Source organism: Eptatretus burgeri, chromosome 3 (genome assembly GCF_056783735.1).
Source record: "Eptatretus burgeri isolate ZD-2024b chromosome 3, Ebu_testis_v1, whole genome shotgun sequence".
NCBI classification, from domain to species: Eukaryota; Metazoa; Chordata; class Myxini; order Myxiniformes; family Myxinidae; genus Eptatretus; species Eptatretus burgeri.
Genome location: NC_140963.1, coordinates 75,892,328 through 75,912,619, shown reverse-complemented (window position 1 = coordinate 75,912,619; position 20,292 = coordinate 75,892,328). Strand labels below are relative to the sequence as shown.

Genomic DNA, 20,292 nt, shown 5'->3' with positions numbered 1-20,292 from the left:
CGACCCCTCTAGATAGCCGTTTTTCTTTTACTATCTTTATTTTGGACCAGCCGCCATTACTACCATTACTACCACCACCAACCACGTCTCAACAGCCATCACACAACAACCACCAGCCGCAACGCCGCTTCACGACAACAACAACGCCAACAGCCACGACCCTTGCCGTCACATCTCGCTCTCGCAACCATCGCATCACCGTCAATCCCGCGCCGCTTGTGGGCACCGATACTGGACTCGTGCAGGGCGCGCACCGAGCAGCGGGTGCAGAAACACCAGCCTTTCCGAAGAAATCGGATCAAAAACGACTCGCGCCCACTTCTGTTCCGTCCTATCAGCGAGCATGGGGCGATTTGGCCCCGCCTCCAGGTGTGTCGGAGTAATATCGCTATATGCAGATTCGTGGATCAAAAAGCATTCACGCCCACTTTTCCTCTGTCCAATGGGGAGCCAGCCAGAGGTGAAGGGTCGGAGGTAAAGGGTCGAAGGTGAAGGAGCGAAGCCACGGGGGCTATAAACGGCCGCGTTCGCTCGCCAACAAGGCAGTGGAGTTGGGAGTTGGTGAAGTTGAGTTGGGAAGTCAGTGAAGAGAAGAGTCTGAGAAAGCAGTTGGACGGAGCTGTGGAGAGTTGGAGAGGTGGCGGCGGCGAAGGCAGTCGAGGGGGCGCTCGTGTCAGAGTCGGGGAGCTGCGGAGAGGGGAGGCCGATAACGCGACCGAGGTCGCGGTGGAGACGCTCGTCGCGGGACCCGAACCAGCGAGATATCCTCATCCCCCCCCCCCCTGAGCATCAAGAACCCCCTCCTGTTTCCCCCCGCGCTGAGATAGTGCGAGAAGGGGGCCCCGTTCCCACCCCATTCCAGACACTGTCCGCGAGGCCCGCGGAGTTGGGGCGCCAGCGCCATTTTGCGGCTCATCACCAGACGGGTAGGCTCGACGCGGTCTCGGCCCCAGGCCCGTCTGCCCCCCTCATCGTGGAGGGTGGTCCCTTTTTCTTTTGCTTTGAGTATATGTGTTGTCGGCGCCGTCTGTGAAGTAAAACTGTACAAGTGTTGCCGTGTGCTCGGTAGTCGGTGGTAGATCTGCATTGTGTTTTGCTTTTACATATGCTTTTTGTGCATTATTGTGTGTTTCTTCTTCTTTTACATTTGCTTTTGGTGTATAATTGTATATGTGTGCTATCCGTGTGCCATCGCGAAATAAATGTGCTCTATGTTGAACTGTTTCTCCTGTTTCGCTTCGTCTTTTCTCTAATTGAATCTCCATCTTACTTCACGTAAAGGGTTGGTCGTGGGCTAAAACGCCCAATAATTAATCGAACCGTCCAGGTTGACGATAACACCGCTCGGTTATCCCGATAGTACGGAACGGGTCGCTTAAAGTGGCCCGTGTCCGAAGTCGACCTGCGGCGAGGTGCGATCGCCCGGTCTACCCTCCGTGTGGGTACTTAGGTAGGTCGAATTTGGCGAGCAACCCTATCCCACGCGGGGGGCCGATTGGCACGATCGTGGTGAGGCCGAAAGGCCCACCCGTGACTAGTTCCCGGCGTTAGTCCGTGAGGGTCACGACGGGATTGTCCGTCCGGTGGGCGACGTGCCGCGATTCGAGTTACGTGGCCGTTCGCACGCCGGCGGGCGCGAATCCGCAACAATATATATATATATATATATATATATATATATATATATATATATATATATATATATATATATATATATATATATATATATATATATATATATATATATATATATATATATATATATATATATATATATATATATATATATGTATATATATATATATCTATATATATATCTATATATATATCTACATATATATATATATATATATATATATATATATATATATATATATATATATATATATTACGGTTGTGGAAATTCACAGAACACCATTCAGGCTTCCCAGAGATTAGTTATGTCGATAAGTGTGTGTTCAGATTAGATTTCCCCACCGATGACAAAAGGGCAATTATTCGTGGAACCGGGCTGGATCTTTGAGTCAGCCATTATTCTTTTGCTATTTTTATTTTGGAACAACCACAACCGCATCTCAACAACCATGCCATCCCCACCACAGCGCCAACCACGACATCTCCTCACCATCTCCTCAACAAAATCTCCACAAACGAACAACATCACCTCACCTTCGTCTCCATTGCACCGCCATCTTTTCGCCAGCCACGGCGAATCCCAACAAGCGGCACCTCTGCCAAACACGACGGCTGCCTCGTTGGGGCGACAGCCAGTGATTTCTGCCATGTCCGCTTTCCTCGGCCGGTGATCTCTGCAATGTCCGCTCTCTCTGCGTTTGGCGACGAGATCGGAACTAAACACCAAAAGGGGTGGAGCCAGCAAGGGGTGAGAGGTCTAAGGTGGAAGATCAAACTCACCTCCCGGACCCCATAAAAAGGCACGCTGGAACGCCAAGCGAGTCGGTTGAGAGTTACTTTTTGCCTGCAGTCTGTCTGGAGTCGGGGTGGAGAGCGCCAATGTTCGAGTCCAGTGGAGGGCAGTCGGGGTCATCGGAGTGCAGCGAAGCCTGGAGCGCAGCCAAGCCGGCAGTACCGTGCCGAACTGTGGGTCGGTGGTAACGGCTGGAGAGGGGTCGCCAGCCAGCGAAACGCAGACGACTGAGCAAACGCTGAGGAACGGGCGGGCTCGTTAAAGAGCATCAACTTTTGAAAGAGTAAAGGCCCGTTCGTTCCTCTGAGGCGTCGTCGGATAGGCCCGATCGACCAGGCCGCAAGGCCCGGACCAACCGAGTCGCCATTACACCAACCACAGTGTTGAGGGAACATCAAGGGTCACTCAGCGAGTCACCACGAGGGTGGCAGGTAACCAGCACGGCTTCTCGGAGCTCTTGCAGTCTCCACAGCTCCACGAACATTAAAGGCCTACGGGTCCTGTTCTGCCCTTTCCTGGGGTTTTCTTTGTATGAAAGTTGTAGCGCCGTGTCCGCAAAGTAGAACTGTTCAGTGCATGTAAATAATAAATAAACGGCTGTAGGTCTTTGTTTACTCGTGTCTTGTCCCTACCCCCCATCCATTGCATTGCATTCGTGTTTGGAATACCTGCATTGCTTCGTTGACTGCATGACTGCATACGTGTGACAAATAAATGTCCTTGTTTGAATGTTCACCTGCTCGTTGTGTCCCCTTCCTCCATTGAGCTGCTGTAATTACGTACGGAATATTAGCTGGCTGTTAATGGCCGATAAAGTAATCGGATCCGACGGGGCCTCGTGATAATACACCGCTCAGCAAATCGCAAACGGAGCGAGCTGCTTAAGTGGCTTGTTTCCAAGCAGGTCCCGTTGAGGTACAATCTCTCGGTAGTCTGCCCGCGCGAATAATTAGATAAATCGACCATTCGGCAATCGGACCCTGGAGCGCAGGTAGAGTATTGACAAGGTTGTGGTGTGCTTTAAAAACACACCCGTAGCTGGATTTCGGCGTTTATCCAGAAAGCTACGACTCGATTGCCTGTCCGGTGGGCGCGTGCGGCCGCGATGAGTTAAAAGCGGTCGCCCGCACGCCGAGCGGGTGGAAGCCACAACAATATATATTACAGATATATTTACACACTTATACATACAGATTTTACATTGTTACGGGCCTGGGATCGGGTGAGAAAACCACTGGGTTGGGGGGGGGTGGGGTGGGGTGGGTGGGAGAAGCTATCTCTGCTCTCACCAGACTCCCCAGAATTGCAGGCCATCACACACGGATAATTCTGTGACGCGGCGTGTCGCGAACTGACCATGAATGCCAATAACTCAACCGTGTGCCCTTGGGTCCTCCCGTCTATGGGTTAACCGGGTTACCTAATTAATTACCGGGGAACACGCCTTCGGTACGCCTTGTCCGAACCGGATCACTTTACCGCATTGGATGCAGCAGAGCGACACTGCCAAGGATGCACCGGCTAAAAGGAATAGATCGTTGGGAATAAAGTCCCGGCTCAGCGAGGATTCGTACCATGCTGGATCGATGAAAGAACAGACAAAAACGAGCTGGGAACATTTCTAATCATAATTTATTTACAAGCAGGTGAGGAAAGTTAGGTGGTGCAGTGAATAGTTTTATTGGTGTGTGTAATGCAGGGATAGAAAGAAGCGTGAGGTGCGACAATAATACACGCAACTGAAGAAAGCAGACACAGAGCAGACTAAACCCAAAATAATAATAATCTTCTGCAATCTTAACTTATGAGGACAGGTGCCAGGACACACACACACACACACACACACACACACACACACACACACACACACACACACACACACACACACACACACACACACACACACACACACACACACACACACACACACACACACACCCCGATGAAGAGAAAAAGGAGATGAGGCTTATGGTTTCTGAATACCTTGCACGATTGCCCGATCGCGCCACCAATACGTTTTGGGGGGATGCTCCGCTGGGTGACACCTCCCTGACAGCTGGCGCACCGTTTCTTGTTTCGTGCAGCTCACACCCGTAAAGAGAACGAGACGCGACCATCGGGCGTGAAGGGAGGGACTTGGGTGGAGAAGGCAGAGTCAAGAGTGAGTGGGTGGAGTGGTAGGTGGGACCAGATTGGTGGGTGGAGTCAGCGATGTGTGGGCTGAGAAATGGAGGCGGAGTTGCAGGCGATGACTATCTAAGGCAGAGTCGAGATCCAGTGCGAGATGGAGATAGAACGGCTTCGCGATCCGCCTTTTATAAACCCCACGGTGCGGGGCAGGGGGCCACCCCGAAGCGATGCGTCCTCACCCGAATCGGGCGCTCTGCTTCTCCCCGGTCCCCCGCAGCCCGGCCACGACGGCCGGAAGCGGCTCCACTCTGCTTCCGGCAAGATGACCCCAAGCTGTGGAATCGTCTCGCTCCGACCCCCACGACATGGTATGAATCGCCCCACACTGAATTCCGCGACATGAATTGCCTTGCACGAACTCCTGGTCTGTGCCCGGACGACCGGCCGAGGGTGGTGTCGGTCCCGCATGCCCGATTGGGCACCCCCGATTAGCACTGGTCAATGTGCCTGCTCCGTGATGCGCCATGCGGCCCGAGTTGTACAGCACGCCCCTGCCTGATCGCGGCTCCACCGGCCGGAGAGGCGAGGAGACGTCCGCCGTCCGTGGAGAACACCCGCGGCCGTCAGCACGGACTGACTGTAAGGTGTTCGGGTAAACCCATGCACAGGAGGTAAGATGTTAGGATAAACCCATGCACAGACCAGAACAAGATGTGTGCCATCCGTGCCCTGCTCTGTAAGATAATAAGGTGTTTCCAGCTAAGCACGCGTCCGCCTTCGAGCACGTTCCGTACAGTGCGCGTGGATCCGCCATTAATCACCTGACCAGCGCGCGTGTTTGCCCGATGTAATGAAATCCAGAAATGAGTTGAAAAGAACGAGCTGCTAGTGTCTTGCACACTTGTGTCCTGTACAACGTGGTGTGGTTGTTCTTCCATTATATCGCCCTCTGACGATGTAACTATTGGCACCAAGCTGCCAGCCACGCTCTTGCCGACATTGGGTCATTTGCTTCTGTGTTGTGAAAAATATCATCCGTGCAGCCTCTTTAAGCGATATTCGTTCGTATGCCTTTTCAATGCAAACAGCAATCTCATCCCAGATCATCAGAAGCCCGAGCCGATAATTTTGAGCTGCCGAGCATACTCCATTACTTGCCGCAAGAGTTGGGTCGAGGGATTGCTTGAGGACTGGAGCTCTGCGCTGTTCCGCGCTATGCTGATCGGGTGTCTGAGCGCAGTGCCTGCTGGCCTACGCAAGGGCCAAAATTCAGATTTACCTCAGGAATCAGCAGAAAAGAAGAGTAGAAATGAAGTTAGTGATGAAAACAAACCTAGCTATGAGATCCCCGCAACGAACGTCCCGTTGTCCCGCTAGTTTCTTCCCTTTTGTTTATCGAAACATATTAATGGAATAACTGTCTAGGGTGCACTATATGTTGGATACCATAGCCTTGGAGGCATTCGGTTCCTTGAACTGCAATTATATTTATATATATATATATATATATATATATATATATATATATATATATATATATATTATATATATATATATATATATATATATATATATATATATATATATATATATATATATATATACAGTCATCCCCCGTTTATCGCGGGGGTTATGTTCCAAACCCCCCCACGAGAAGTGAAAATCCGCGATGTATGGACGTCTCCCCCAAAAATGCCTAAAAATGGCAATTTTTTTTATATAAACGCGGTGTATAAACACTATTGGGTTTGATTTCTATATTGCGAATGTTAAACGCTGTGTGGTGTATTAACACGATTGGGTTTGATTTCTATATTGCGAATGTTAAACGCTGTGTGGTGTATTAACACGATTGGGTTTGATTTCTATATTGCGAATGTTAAACGCTGTGTGGTGTATAAACACGATGGGGTTTGATTTATATCGAGTGATTATTTAACGCTGGGCGGTGTGCAAACACGATTGAGTTTGATTTATATTGAGTGATTATTTAATGCTGGGCGGTGTGTAAACACGATTGGGTTTGATTAATATAGAGTGATTATTAAACGTTGGGTGGTGTATAAACACGATTGGGTTTGATTTATATCGAGTGCTTATTTAACGCTGGGTGGTGTATAAACACGATTGGGTTTGATTTCTATCGAGTGAATATTTAACGCTGGGTGGTGTATAAACACGATTGGGTTTGATTTATATCGAGTGAATATTTAATGCTGGGCGGTGTGTAAACACGATTGGGTTTGATTTATATCGAGTGAATATTAAACGCTGGGTGGTGTATAAACACGATTGGGTTTCATAGGCTCCTGATCTTGGCTTGGTCCTTCTTGATGTAGCGTATGGTCGATTCATTCTAACCGTAATGGAGTCCAACTGCGGCAAACCTTTTTCCTTCCCGAAGCATATCAAGCACCTTCTCCTGGAGTGTCAGGACCTTCCTCTGGCGCTTTGGTTCCTTGCCAGAAGCTTTAGAAGGTGCAGGGCGTTTGGGCGGCATCGTAGGGCTTGGAGAAAAAAACGCAGAAAATATTCGAAGTTCACAAGTGAAACTTTGTCTCGTGCGTTGTGTGACTGGTCGAGCGCCACGCGTTGTAATTTGTTGCTTATAAATTTATATTTTAGATATTATAACTGCGATGTACTGGGGGAATCCACAGAAAAAAATAGTTGGGTTCCAAGGGAAAACCCGCGATGAAGCGGGGGCGCGATAGGTGAACCGCGATATTGCGGGGGATATATATATATATATATATATATATATATATATATATATATATATATATATATATATATATATATATATATATATATATATATATATATATATATATATATATATATATATATATATATATATATATATATATATGTGTGTGTGTGTGTATATATTGTTGCGGATTCGCGCCCGCCGGCGTGCGAGCGGCCACGTAACTGGAATCGCGGCACGTCGCCCACCGGACGGACAATCCCGTCGTGACCCTCTCGGACTAACGCCGGGAACTAGTCACGAGTGGGCCTTTCGGCTTCACCACGATCGTGCCAATCGGCCCCCCGCGTGGGATAGGGTTGCTCGCCAAATTCGACCTACCTAAGTACCCACACGGAGGGTAGACCGGGCGATCGCACCTCGCCGCAGGTCGACTTCGGACACGGGCCACTTTAAGCGACCCGTTCCATACTATCGGGATAACCGAGCGGTGTTATCGTCAACCTCGACGGTTCGATTAATTATTGGGCGTATTTAGCCCACGACCAACCCTTTACGTGAAGTAAGATGGAGATTCAATAAAAGAAAAGACGAAGCGAAACGGGAAAAACAGTTCAACATAAAGCACATTTATTCCGCGGCAAACGGAAAGCACACATATACAATTATGCACCAAAAGCAAATGTAAAAGTAGAAGAAACACAACAATTATGCACCAAAAGCAATTGCAACAAAAGAAACACAATGCAGCTCTACTACCGACTACCGAGCACACGGCAACACTTGTACAGTTTTACTTCACAGACGGCGCCGACAACACATATACTCCAAAGCAAAAGAAAAAGGGGCCACCCTCATCAACAAGGGGGCAGAAGGGCCTGGGGCCGAGACCGCATCGAGCCTACCCGTCTGGTGATGAGCCGCAAAATGGCGGCGGCGCCCCGACTCCGCGGGCCTCGCTGGCACTGCCTGGAATGGGGTGGGAACGGGGCCCCCTTCTCACACTATCTCAGCGCGGGGGGAAACAGGAGGGGGGTTGTTGATGCTCGGGGGAAAGGGGATATCTGGCTGGCTTGGGTCCCGCGACGAGCGACGCCACTGCGACCTCGACCGCGTTACCGGCCTCCCCTCTCCGCAGCTCCCCGACTCTGACACGAGCGCAGACCTCCACAAAGCTTCTTGGCTTCTCCCGCCTCTCCGGACCCCGACAGACACTCTCTCGACTGATTTCGCCGCCGCCACAACTCTCCAACTCTTTTCGCTTCTCAACTCCTCAACTCTTCCCAACTGCTCAACTCTTCAACTCTTCCCAACTGCCTCCAACTGCTTCGATTCGCTCCGCGCTCGGTGCTTTATAGTCCGACAGGAGAAATAACATGCAGATTTTTGGATCAGGAATGGCTCGGGGGCGGAGCCACGCTCCCCATTGGACAGAGGAAAAGTGGGCGTGAATCATTCTTGATCCGCGAATCTGCATATAGCGATTATACTCCGACGCGCCTGGAGGCGGGGCCAGATCGCCCCACGCTCGCTGATGGACGGAACAGAAGTGGGCGTGAATCATTCTTGATCCGATTTCTCGGAAAGGCCGCTTTTTGCACCCGCTGCTCGGTGCGCGCCCTGTACGAGTCCAGGATCGGTGCCCACAAGCGGTGCGGGAATGGCGGTGATGCGATGGTTGCGAGAGCGAGATGTGACGGTAAAGGTCGTGGCTGTTGGCGTTGTTGTTGTTGTGAAGCGGCGTTGCGGTTGGTGGTTATTGTGTGATGGCTGTTGAGACGTGGTTGGTTCAAAATAAAGACAGTAAAAGAAAAACGGCTATCAAAAAGGGTCGCAGCCCGAATGAATGACATTTATTCCCTCTACACAACGGGTTTGGGCTAACTACACATATACTTAGAGATATCTCACCTATGGGACCTGAATGGTGGTTTGCGAATTTCGTCAACCACAACAATATATACAGTAAGTCCTCGCTTTTCGCAAGGGTTGCGTTCCTGTAAAACCTTATGATAAGCGAAACTGTGTTAAACAAAACATATTTTCCCATAGAAACCAATGTGTTAAAGGGGGGATGTGTTTTTGGCTCGGAATTTTTTGGACATAAACACAAATAAACAAAACACACTCCTCGAGTCGTGGTGACTTACCCCGAGGCTGGAGGAATGGAGTTGATTGCGGTGGACAAGTCACACTTGCGGAGTGGCAGAATCGTCCCCCTCTTCACTTGACACTGTGCTGTCACTTTCTTCACCAGCAGGAACGGTCTCTTGGCAGCTGGTTGAAGGAGCATCCTGGATGGTGGATGGAGTTGGTGCTGCATCTTTTGGCTTGAAAAATGCATGGAGAGTGGGCTGGATGGCTTTCTTTTTCTTTGCTGCATAACGTTCCTTGCAGCAATAAAGGGCATCATTAACAACACAGCTAAAATCAGTGCTCCTTTCAAGATTTGGATCTTGCTCGATAACAAATTCTATGGCACTTTCAAACGAGCTGAGGATTTGGCTGAGGTTTTTCATGGTGAGATGCTCGGATGAAGGTGTCACAGCATCTTCTTCTTCCTCAAGAGCCCACTGCTGTTCCAACTCCATAAGATCTTCATTGCTTAAGGGTTCTGCATGAGACTCCAGTAAGTCATCCACGTCCTCTTCGTCAACCTCTTCAAACCAACCTCCTGCGCCAGGTCTACAATTTGACTTGTAATCAACGGAACATCAGCAAACCCCGTGAAATTGTGGACACACTCGGGCCACACTTTCTTTCACACAGCGTTCATTGTGGAGGCACTCGCCTCCGCCCATGAATCCTCAATGTTTTCCAAAGCCATTTTTTATGTTGTATGTTCGCCAAAACTCCTTGATTGATAGCTTGTCCTTAACAGTTTTTTTGATAAGCTGCAGCATGGTATGCTTAACATAATAAGCTTTAAAAGCAGCAATAACTCCCTGATCCATAGGCTGTAAAAGTGAGGTAGTATTTGGTAGTAAAAATACTACCTGCACGTTTTCACACCAGTCTTCCATTTGCTGAGGATGGGCAGGAGCATTGTCTACAAGCAGCAAAGATTTGTTGTCAATGTTGTTCTCCTTGGAGATACTTCTCAACATGATTGGAGAAGTAATTGATCACGTAATCGTGGGTCAATGCCCTAACAAACGACGCGCTTTTTCTTGTATCACAGCAAGAGATAAAGGCATGCGACGTTTAGTTTGATCTTCTATCCACACACATAATAGACGCTCCATGTTGTGCATGGCACCATCTCTCATTCTCGTTAGTGTCGTTTCACTCGAACTGGTCGCAATCTGTGATATTTTCTTTATCTTTGCCGAACTTTGAACGATCGAATGTACAGTCGATGCAGCGATTGCTGCGCGCGGCCGATTTCCGTTGTCCCTTCACCTCGTTCATGTCTTTTAATTATATCCAATTTCACCTTCAATGTGACAGCCTTTCGTTGTCTCTTAAAACGAGGTGTGCTCGACAAAGACATGCGGGTCGCTTGGGATTCATACTGGAAGGTATGTAGGCGAGCGTGAAGAGAATACCTACAGTACAGCATACAGTACATGCGCAGTAAAGTGAAAGTATGTTTATGCGCATCCTGTGTGATTGTTGTTTTTGCAGGCAGTTTGAAACTTTTTTTTTGCGTTTTTCCTTGCAATGACATTACGATAGGCATAAAATGTTTACGATAATTGAAAAATTGGTTATTAAAACTAAATTACGAATAATCGAAACTACGATATGTGAACTTCCGGTTAGCGAGGACTTACTGTGTGTGTATATATATATATATATATATATATATATATATATATATATATATATTGTTACGGAAATGGCCCTTCGTATGCTACTAAATATAGGATGAGCCCAGATCCCCCATTAAATGCATGTTTAGCCAGGCTGTTCGGTAATTTGACGTTACATGTGTGTCGGGAGGTGTCACAGGCTGTTATTTGTTTGTGCAGTGGTGGTGTATCGAGAGCTTCCTCTTCTTCCTTCCTCTCTCCGGGCAATAGTCCCCGCCCAGCGCTGAGGGGGAGTGGCCAAAAAGAGGAAGTGTAACTAAGGGGAGGAGCCAGTGGCTTTGAAGTGAGCGAACGAAGGAGAGACAGTGCTGATTCTGTCGGGAGAGAAACTGGACCTGGGCGCGCCGGGTCTGCCTTCTGTGGCCTGGAGAAGCGAGCCATGGCCGAGGGAAAGGACTGCAGTAGGTGTGTCTGCCCTCGGCTCGATAAGAAACGACTGGTGGGAGTCGTAATCTGCTGTGTAGGGGACGGCTGTGTCTGTCTGTGATCTGCTTCGTGAAGGAGGTTTGGTGAACAGGCCTGGACTTGTATGCTGGACCTTGTGAGAAAGTAGTTATAAACCCTAGTGAAGAACCCTTAGTTTTGGTGTTTGTTTTGAATCGTATCATTGTGCTGTTGTTACTCTAAAGGCCACATGTATGTGAGAGGACTTGTGAATTGGCAGAATTAGTTTGGGCTGCAGGTCAGTGGGCTTTCATTTGGAAATGTGCACCAAGATTAAAATTGCTAAGAAATTGAATGAAATAGTGTTTTTAAGTTTTGACCTTGCAATGTGCATTACTCTACTTCCATTTCTGTATTAGCAACAGTTTTCAAGCTGCTGAATAGCCTTTTCAAGTTTGTTGCACATTATTCATCTTTTGAGTTTTAACAGTGTTTATTGAACAGTGGTGGGGCAACTTAGCTAAATATTGCATAACAATTGTGCATTTTGTGAGGAAAGCACCAAATTTGGCACACTAGTAGCCTATCATATTATCAACAGATTTGGATATTGGGCCATCTCAAATTCAGCCGCTGATGGCTGTGGCAGTCATTTTCCACTGCCATCAAAAATTTTGAGATGGCCCAATATCCAAATCTGTTCATAAAATGATAGGCTACTACTGTGCCAAATTTGGTGCTTTCCTCACAAAATGCACAATTGTTATGCTAAGTTTCCTCACTACAGTGTAGAACATGATTTGTCTGTGTCACGTACACTGACCCCGCCTCGCGATTTTGGGATTTCCTCGGGACTTTGTGAAACGTCATAAGAAATTGTGAATGCCCTCGGATCGAGGTTGCTATTACAAAGTACAGGGCTCTGATAATGTGAATCGATTTCCTGCAAGGGATTGAGCTGTTGTATAGTAGGGTTTGAATGTCGTGTTAGTTTTGTTGATTGAATGAAAACGGAGTGATTGTTTCAAGCTGCAGTTTGTAATTAGAGCTCATTTGTGATTAATTTGATGTGGTGTTGTCATTGTGACAGCTTCTTTTCAAGAAAGTTAACTGCTGGTGGCCATGAAGGGATACACAATGGTACTACCTCCATAGACATCTCTCCTTACCCCCAACTGCTTCTCCACTGACTCTTAAATTAGGTTATTGGTTGCTTATGTCAAGGATAATCAAGTATCCCTCAATGCACTTCCACTTGGGGTATATTCTTTGGGACAAGACAAATCTAATTGTGTTTATAAGGTTGCTAAACAACTAAAGCATCTTCACTTTGTGTTCCAAGAGGTTTCTTTTGTATACCAAATGTAGACACGTCAATAGAGGGTCCATACTAGAGGGAACTGTGCAGTACCCTTTTAGCCAGCCCCCAGGATAATTTGCTTGTGAATTTTGGATGAAAATCAATAGTACCATTTAATTATTAAAATATACATTGGATGACTTTACATCTGGTACACTTGCATGTGCCCCTTGCAGGCATGTCTCGTGAACAAGATCAAGAGACTGGAGACAGTCCTGGGACCAGCAGTGGCGGTTCAGACGGAGACCAGACAGACGTGACACAGCAAGCCAAAAAGAAGGAAGCGAAGATCTCAGGCAAAACTGTTGCCAAGCTGTCAACTAGTGCCAAGCGGTAAGTGATGTGTGGTCTTGGGTGTTGTTTCCACACAGCTACATTTTGGCTGGGGTAATTGTACTGTTTGGGTTGTAGTTGTGTATTATTGAACTTGAAAGATGTGCAAGATTTATCTTTATTTTTGAGCTCTCTGGGAATTTCCTTTTTTTATTTTTTTTTTGTAATTTGAAAATTTCATCCAACCCCTAAAAATGTTTGCACTCTGAAACCAAAATGAATGCCAATATGTGTGAGCAGACAACAATTCGAAAGTGGCAAATTAAATTATGATTGACAATGAGTCATTCACGAGAGATCGCATTCTCTTACGGTTGTTGTTGTGTAAGTGTTTGCTCATTCTGAAATTACCATGTTGCACCAAGCTATCAGCGATTTATGATCAGTTTTATTTCCCGAGCAATCGGTCTCTTTAATGTTGTGAAGTTGCATACAAGGGCATTACTGAAGCATGCAAATATCAACAGCCAAGAAACACTTTATTTTTCTTTCCTTCAATATCCATGATTGGTTGTTCTACTTCCAATCCTGAAGGCTAGTTATGCTTTCTATCTGTTGGATTGGCCCACATTTCTGTCAAATATCAGAGAACATCACATTAAAAATGCAAACTGATTGGACATTAAGAACTAGATCGATGGACAAATCTAAATTTTGTGGGGGTGAAGCAGTAATTTTTTTAATTACCACAAAAATACAAATATCTTCACACACATGGATTATGAGGACTTGTCAACATTGCACTATGGTAATCGCTGGCTGACTGTTGCACAATAATAATAATAATAATATCAACAAGTCTGAAGACTACGATGGTTCACGAGCAGTATTTGATGATGTGGATTGTTTCAGAAGTCAAGGATGAGACAATGTGATAATGTTTGACCAAGTTATAAAAATGATCAACATGATGTGGTACGAGTGACGGGTTATTAGCTGCAAAATGTCGAAAACCCGGTTTCATTCAACAACTTTAAAAATTTGACCTTTGCATAACCTTTAAAGGTCCCAAAACAATGTTGTGGACATTAAAATAAGGAAACAGGATACGTGCTATAGCTTAATGGAGTTAGTTCGTCGAAGAAGGTCGAAAACCCGGTTCGATTCCCACAACTTTGAAAATTTTACCTTTGTGAACTTTAAAGGTCAAAGGTCAAGGATTATGACCTTTGGTGCAAAACTTCCTCTGGAACATTCCAGGAACAATATCACGTCATATAGGCTATATGGCAGGGGTCGGGAACGTTTTTGACTCAGAGAGCCATTAAAGCAAAATATTTGGAAATCTATTTCAGTGAGAGCCATATAATATATTTTAAGACTGAATTCAATTAAATGTGAGTATAATAAGCCTCTGAATTTATTCTTTTAAATAATGTTGTTATAATACTCACCATTAATGGGACTTCTGGTGCTGCATGGATTTGCTGATGGCTTTGTAGCCTGGTTGGTACTTGGTGAGGTTAAGCTTCATGCAAGCGTTGAGGCTTTCATCCGTTAGACGTGATCGTAGGTTGGACTTGATGTTTTTAAGATGTGAGAATGACTGCTCACATGCATACGTAGATCCAAACAAGGTCAATACAGCTATACTCACACGCTGCAGTGTGAGGTATGTGACAGGAAGCGCGTTCCAAGTTTTGATAATCAGCTCGTCTTCGGGTTGAAGTTTTTTTCGTTTCTGTCCACATGTGCTTGCTTGCCAACTCCGCTTTCTGTCGTGCGATTCTTTCCAAATCTTCATTCAGTGACTTGAACTTATTCACCCACATGTCTGAGGCCTTCAGGTCAGCCACTTCTGCTTCAAAATCTCTGACGGAGACACCAGGAATGTAACTCAGGTCGGCTGTGTTCAGTGAACACTCGTTTGGATGGGTGATGAACTTAAAAAGACGAGTGTGCTCACGAAATTCTCCAAAGCGTGCTTTGAATGACTGTAGGAGACTGGATGTGAAGCCAGCTAACTGGTGGAGATCAAAGTTTTGAGTGGGCTCACTTGCTGTGCATGCATCTTTAAATTGTCTCAGTTTTTCAAAATGTAGTAAACGACCTGTTTCAAGATCCATGATAAAGAGCTCCAGCTTGTTTTCAAAAGCAAACACGGCTTGTTGAAGGGATAACACTGTATTTCCAATGCCTTGCATTTTCACGTTGAGCTCGTTCAGATGTTCAGTCATATCCACGAGATAGTAAAACTTGAGGAGCCACTCAGTTTCGGCTAGCTCAGGATGCTCAATCCCTTTCATTTCAAGGAAAGTCCGGATTTCGTTCAGGCAAGCCGCAAAACGGCTAAGCACTTTCCCTCTTGACAACCAACGCACATTGCTGTGCAAAAGCAGACCGTGATAGTTATTTCCAACTTCATCCAGCAGTGTTTTAAACTGGCGACCATTTAAGGCTCGGGCAACAATAAAGTTGATCACATGAATGACCAGCGACATCACTTCGCCAAGCTGCCCATCACACATCTGAGCACAAAGTGCCTCCTGGTGTAGAATGCAATGGAAACTTAGGATGGGTCTATTTTCATGTTCACGGAGAAGCGCCACAAATCCTTTGTTTTTCCCCACCATACACGGAGCACCATCAGTACACACTGAGATAAGTTTATCCATTCGTAGATTTTTTTCTTGAGCGAACTCCATGAAAGACTTGAATAAATACTCACCTCTTGTGGACCCTTTTATTGGCAGAACAGCAAGACTTTCTTCACGCAGTGTATCACCAGCAGCATATCTTGCAAGCACACTGAACTGCGACAAATGGCTTACGTCTGACTCATCCAAAGCCAGGGAAAAGGACGGCGCTGTATTTATGTCCTTCACTTGCGTTTCCTCCACTTGGTTTGCCATCATGATGGTACGATCATGAACAGTTCTTGCCGACAGAGGCATGTCTTGTATCCGTTTGATTATCTTGTCTTTGTTCGGAAGATCATCAAAAAGTTCATTGGCTACATCCAGCATGAACGTTTTTGCATACTCGCCATCTCTGAATGGTTTTCCGTTCCTCACTATTGCTAAAGATCCAGCAAAGCTGGCGGATTATAGTCACCTTGCCGGGTCCATACGTGGAGTTGCTGCTGGCTGGCTTGCACCCTGCTCAGTAGCTCTTGGCACGCTTTCTTTCTGCTGTCTCCCGCAGGGTATTTTGATGCAAAGGTAGCATGGCGCGTGTCGAAGTGCCGCTTTATATTCGACCGTTTCATCGATGCAATTTTGTCATTGCAAATTAGACACACCACAGAACCTGCTCTCTCCACAAAGGCAAATTCTTCGGCCCATTCGTCCTGAAATGTACGATACTCCTCATCTTTTTTTCTTTTCACCATCTTCTTCGTCGAAGGGTTAGCTTTGAGCAAATGAGAGAGGGAGATGTTGACCCAAGTGAGTCTGGCTGGCCTGCGCACGGGCTGACATACTCGAGAGGTGCGACGCGGCCGGCCGACTCTGGGATGCTGTCGCCTCAGCGGTGGCGCGTGATTGGTCGAGATGAATTCCGTGACGCGTCTCGGCGGCGGCACGTCATTGGAGGAACCGAAATCACGAGTCGCCTCAGCGGTGGCGCGTGATTGGTCGAGATGAATTCCGTGACGCGTCTCGGCGGCGGCACGTCATTGGAGGAACCGAAATCACTGCTCGCGTCGGCCGCATGACTGGACGAAACAAAAACCGCTTCAGACAATTCGGAGGTGTTTTTTCTTCTCTCCTTCTGCCAAGTTCAGCCCTGCACGTGAATGAAGCACGACACCATTCAAACTATAGGTAAAGCTTCCGCGAGAAATATTGGGCTTTCCAAGTTTCAAACTCCAATTTTATCTGCGAGCCAGATGCAATCATCAAAAGAGCCATACCTGGCTCGCGAGCCACACGTTCCCGACCCCTGCTATATGGCATTTCACACTCCTCGGATTATTCATACTTTAATGAAATCAGCGGAAAAACAAACTTGAAGGGGGCGCCACGGGAAAGGTGTTTGAGATGGAGAAAAATGGTTTCAAGACTTTAGGTGGGGAATGACCTCAAGATTATGCATAAAAATTAATGTCATCCTAGCTCTCAAAGTTTGGCCGTCGTCTGATTTTTATGTCAAAATTCGAAATTTTCTAAGTTCATGACCTTGTAACCTTGAGCTTGGTACTAAAATGAAAAATCGAGCTCCGTGGGGCTATGCAGGTGCCATTGGGCTAACCAAATACCGAAACCCCTGCCAGATTCGACAACCCCGTTGGAGAAGATGGATTTTTATGTCAAAATCGAGCTCTGTGGGGCTATGCAGGTGCCATTGGGCTAACCAAATACCAAAACTTTTGCCAGATTCGACAAACTCCTTTGAAGATGCAAATTGAAAATGGCTACAGCCTAAAAACACAATTCGCAATTTTCTAAGTTCGTGACCTTGTGGCCTTGACCTTGGGACGAAAATGAAAAATTGAGCTCTGTGGGGCTATGCAGGTGCCATTGGGCTAACCAAATACTGAAACCGCTGTCGGATTCGACAAAACCCCTAGGAGAAGATGCAAATTGAAATCGGCTACCCCCTAAAAACACGTTTTTTGGGCGTGGCTCCGCCCATTATGGGCGGACCACGCCCATTTTCAGGAAAACACAACTAGATCATGATATAAACCTCCCACCAAAATTTTATCAGGATCGGATCAAAACCCACGGAGCCATGCTCGGGACAGACAGACAGACAGACAGACAGACGCACAACAATAAAAATACCAATGTCACCCGCAGGGTGACCCGTATCTTGCCAAAAGGTGACCACGCGTGACTTCTTTAAGGTCACACTGAGGTGAACAGAGCTGCTATCCACCAGGAGCGACTCCTTGAGGAATATCTGCCTACCAGAGATTCCGATGAGAATCGTTGTACAGAGTAACCATGAAAAATATGCGTTTGCCTCATAACGTCGCCAAATGACGTCATAATGTCTCAAGCTTGACATATCTAGAAAGCACTCATCGAGGTGTTCAATTTGAGGTATTACACAATATGGTACCTAAGGTTTCAAAATTTGACCTTGGGGTCAAAAACTTTCGACCTCCAGCGCTAACCATGAAGGTCAAGGCCGATCGCCACCACAAATTAATCAGCTGAGCGCCAGACCATGAACTATATTCCCATGAAGTTTGAAGACGATCCGATCAAAATTACTCAAAAAATAAGGGTTTCATCGACTCCCCTGATTTGCGACAAAGTGACCTTGACCTTGAAAATTTTATGTGCTGAAAGGGACCTCTATAGGACTCTGATATGCGAAGTTACAAAATTTTCCAATGATAACTGTGCTCTGCAGAGTGATCGATACGTGATTACAGACAAAAAAAAAAACATACAAGCTGACTAACATCCTTTCCTTCTCCTTTCGGCTGCTCCCGTTAGGGGTCGCCACAGCGGATTATCCGTATGATCCGCATAGTGATTTGGCACGTTTTATGCCGGATGCCCTTCCTGACGCAACCCTGGTTGCCTCTTACGACTCAGGGGTATGGTACACCTATTCTAACCGGGGTATACACCGGCCCAGTACACTGGTACTCATTTCGCCGACCTCGGAAGGATGACAGACTGAGTCAACCCCCTGGTGTATTAATTCAGTGGCCCAACGGGGCTTGAACTCAGGACTTTTTGGATCCCAAGCCGCTGCCCTAACCACTGCGCCAACACCAGGCTCACAAGCTGACTAACATATCTTGCAAAAACTTCGTTTTGGCAAGATAATAACGAATATAGTGGTAGTGGTCACTTATATTTTTCGTGAACCAATAATAATCATTGAGCATTTAACATGGAGTGTCACCTGCAGCAGATCACTATTCATTGTTGCTACGCTTGTTTTTAAAGTGATTACAGGCGTATAGGGCTTGCTTTAGCATTCCTGACAAACTTTAAAAAATGAGTATGAACAGTACTCTTGCATTGTAGCATAATCGGGAAAGAAAACTGATCGATTATTAAGCCAACGAATTATTTCTGCAATTTTGCATCAAGTACTTTGACACCAGCAGGTGCAAATTGAAGATCATTTTTTTTTATAACTGCAAAGGATATTTTTCCACGAGCATCACATTATTCCAACCCATTGATGAAATCATCATGCTTGTGACTAATTGATCAATTTTTTGACAGTTCACTTTTTCTTTTTTGTTGTTGTAACTACACCTATCTTTCTTCGCCATTGTGTATATAGTTGCATCAAGGGTCTGGCTAACGAAGACCCTATGAGGCTGAGGTCTTTGACCCCCCCCCCCCACGACCGGCCAAATTATCTCTGATTTATACTGCGTTGATTTATCAATTCATAATCTCCTAAGGATCGTTCAAATAAAGCTGAGACTGGCAGTTGCATGCTTGGAAAGGCAGAAGGCAGGAGATGGTTTGTTACCTTCTTGGTGATTTGTTTGAAACTCTGCTCCCCCCTCCCCCCCAAAAAACCAGGGATAAGGAAGGAAAGGACACTATAAATATATGGAACAGATATGTCAGTCAACGAGCGGAAGGAAGCACAAGATCTTATTTGCAAAGACTAGAACGGCACTCGGTAGAGTGCATACCTCTGTCAGGCTGAACCGTTTACGTTTTGTATCCCACTGATGGGCCGCAACCGGAACTTAACCAAAATCTAATCGGCTTGTTATTGTCACTTACCCAACTCGTATACCAAGTTGTCATAACCCATCCATGACTTTTTGAGATTTAGTGCTATATATCGTGTTGGCCCCATCTCTTAATGGTCAAGAATCACTAAAAAAATGATCTATCTGGATCCAGATCCTCACCAAAATCTAACTAATTTGTCCTTGTCACACAGCCACCCTGTCCACTAAGTTTCATCCTAATCCATATGGAGATAGCGATGTGAACATGCGTTCACTATCCCCTGAACCGTCCGTGTCGACGACGAAACAGAGAGGGATGATTTCTGATCTCCAAGAAGAAACCCAACTGTTTTCCTTTCTCTTCTGTGCTGGTACTGTCTCTCTTCTTGCATGCATATGTGACCTTTTAAGCTTCAAGGAACGCCCTCTGGTCCTGTTATTGTCCGCCCGCTGTCGGTGGGTGGTGCAATCTTCCAGGTTGTCCCCTCTCCAGGGCTCCATGGCTCACTATACAACCCTGGCCTG

The 20,292-nt window shown here is 46.4% G+C and overlaps 1 protein-coding gene across 4 annotated transcripts in view; it reads left to right on the top strand.

Moving 5' to 3' along the window:
- Positions 1-20,292, top strand: part of LOC147030207 (ubiquitin-conjugating enzyme E2 E2-like) — a 181,105-nt gene that overhangs the window by 54,848 nt on the left and 105,965 nt on the right. For all 4 annotated transcript variants that reach the window (XM_085874023.1, XM_085874022.1, XM_085874020.1 and 1 more), the window contains exon 2: positions 13,004-13,160. In XM_085874023.1, the coding sequence (XP_085730149.1) occupies positions 13,006-13,160 (155 nt within the window). In that variant the 5' untranslated portion in view covers positions 13,004-13,005. The remainder of the gene's footprint in view (positions 1-13,003; positions 13,161-20,292) is intronic.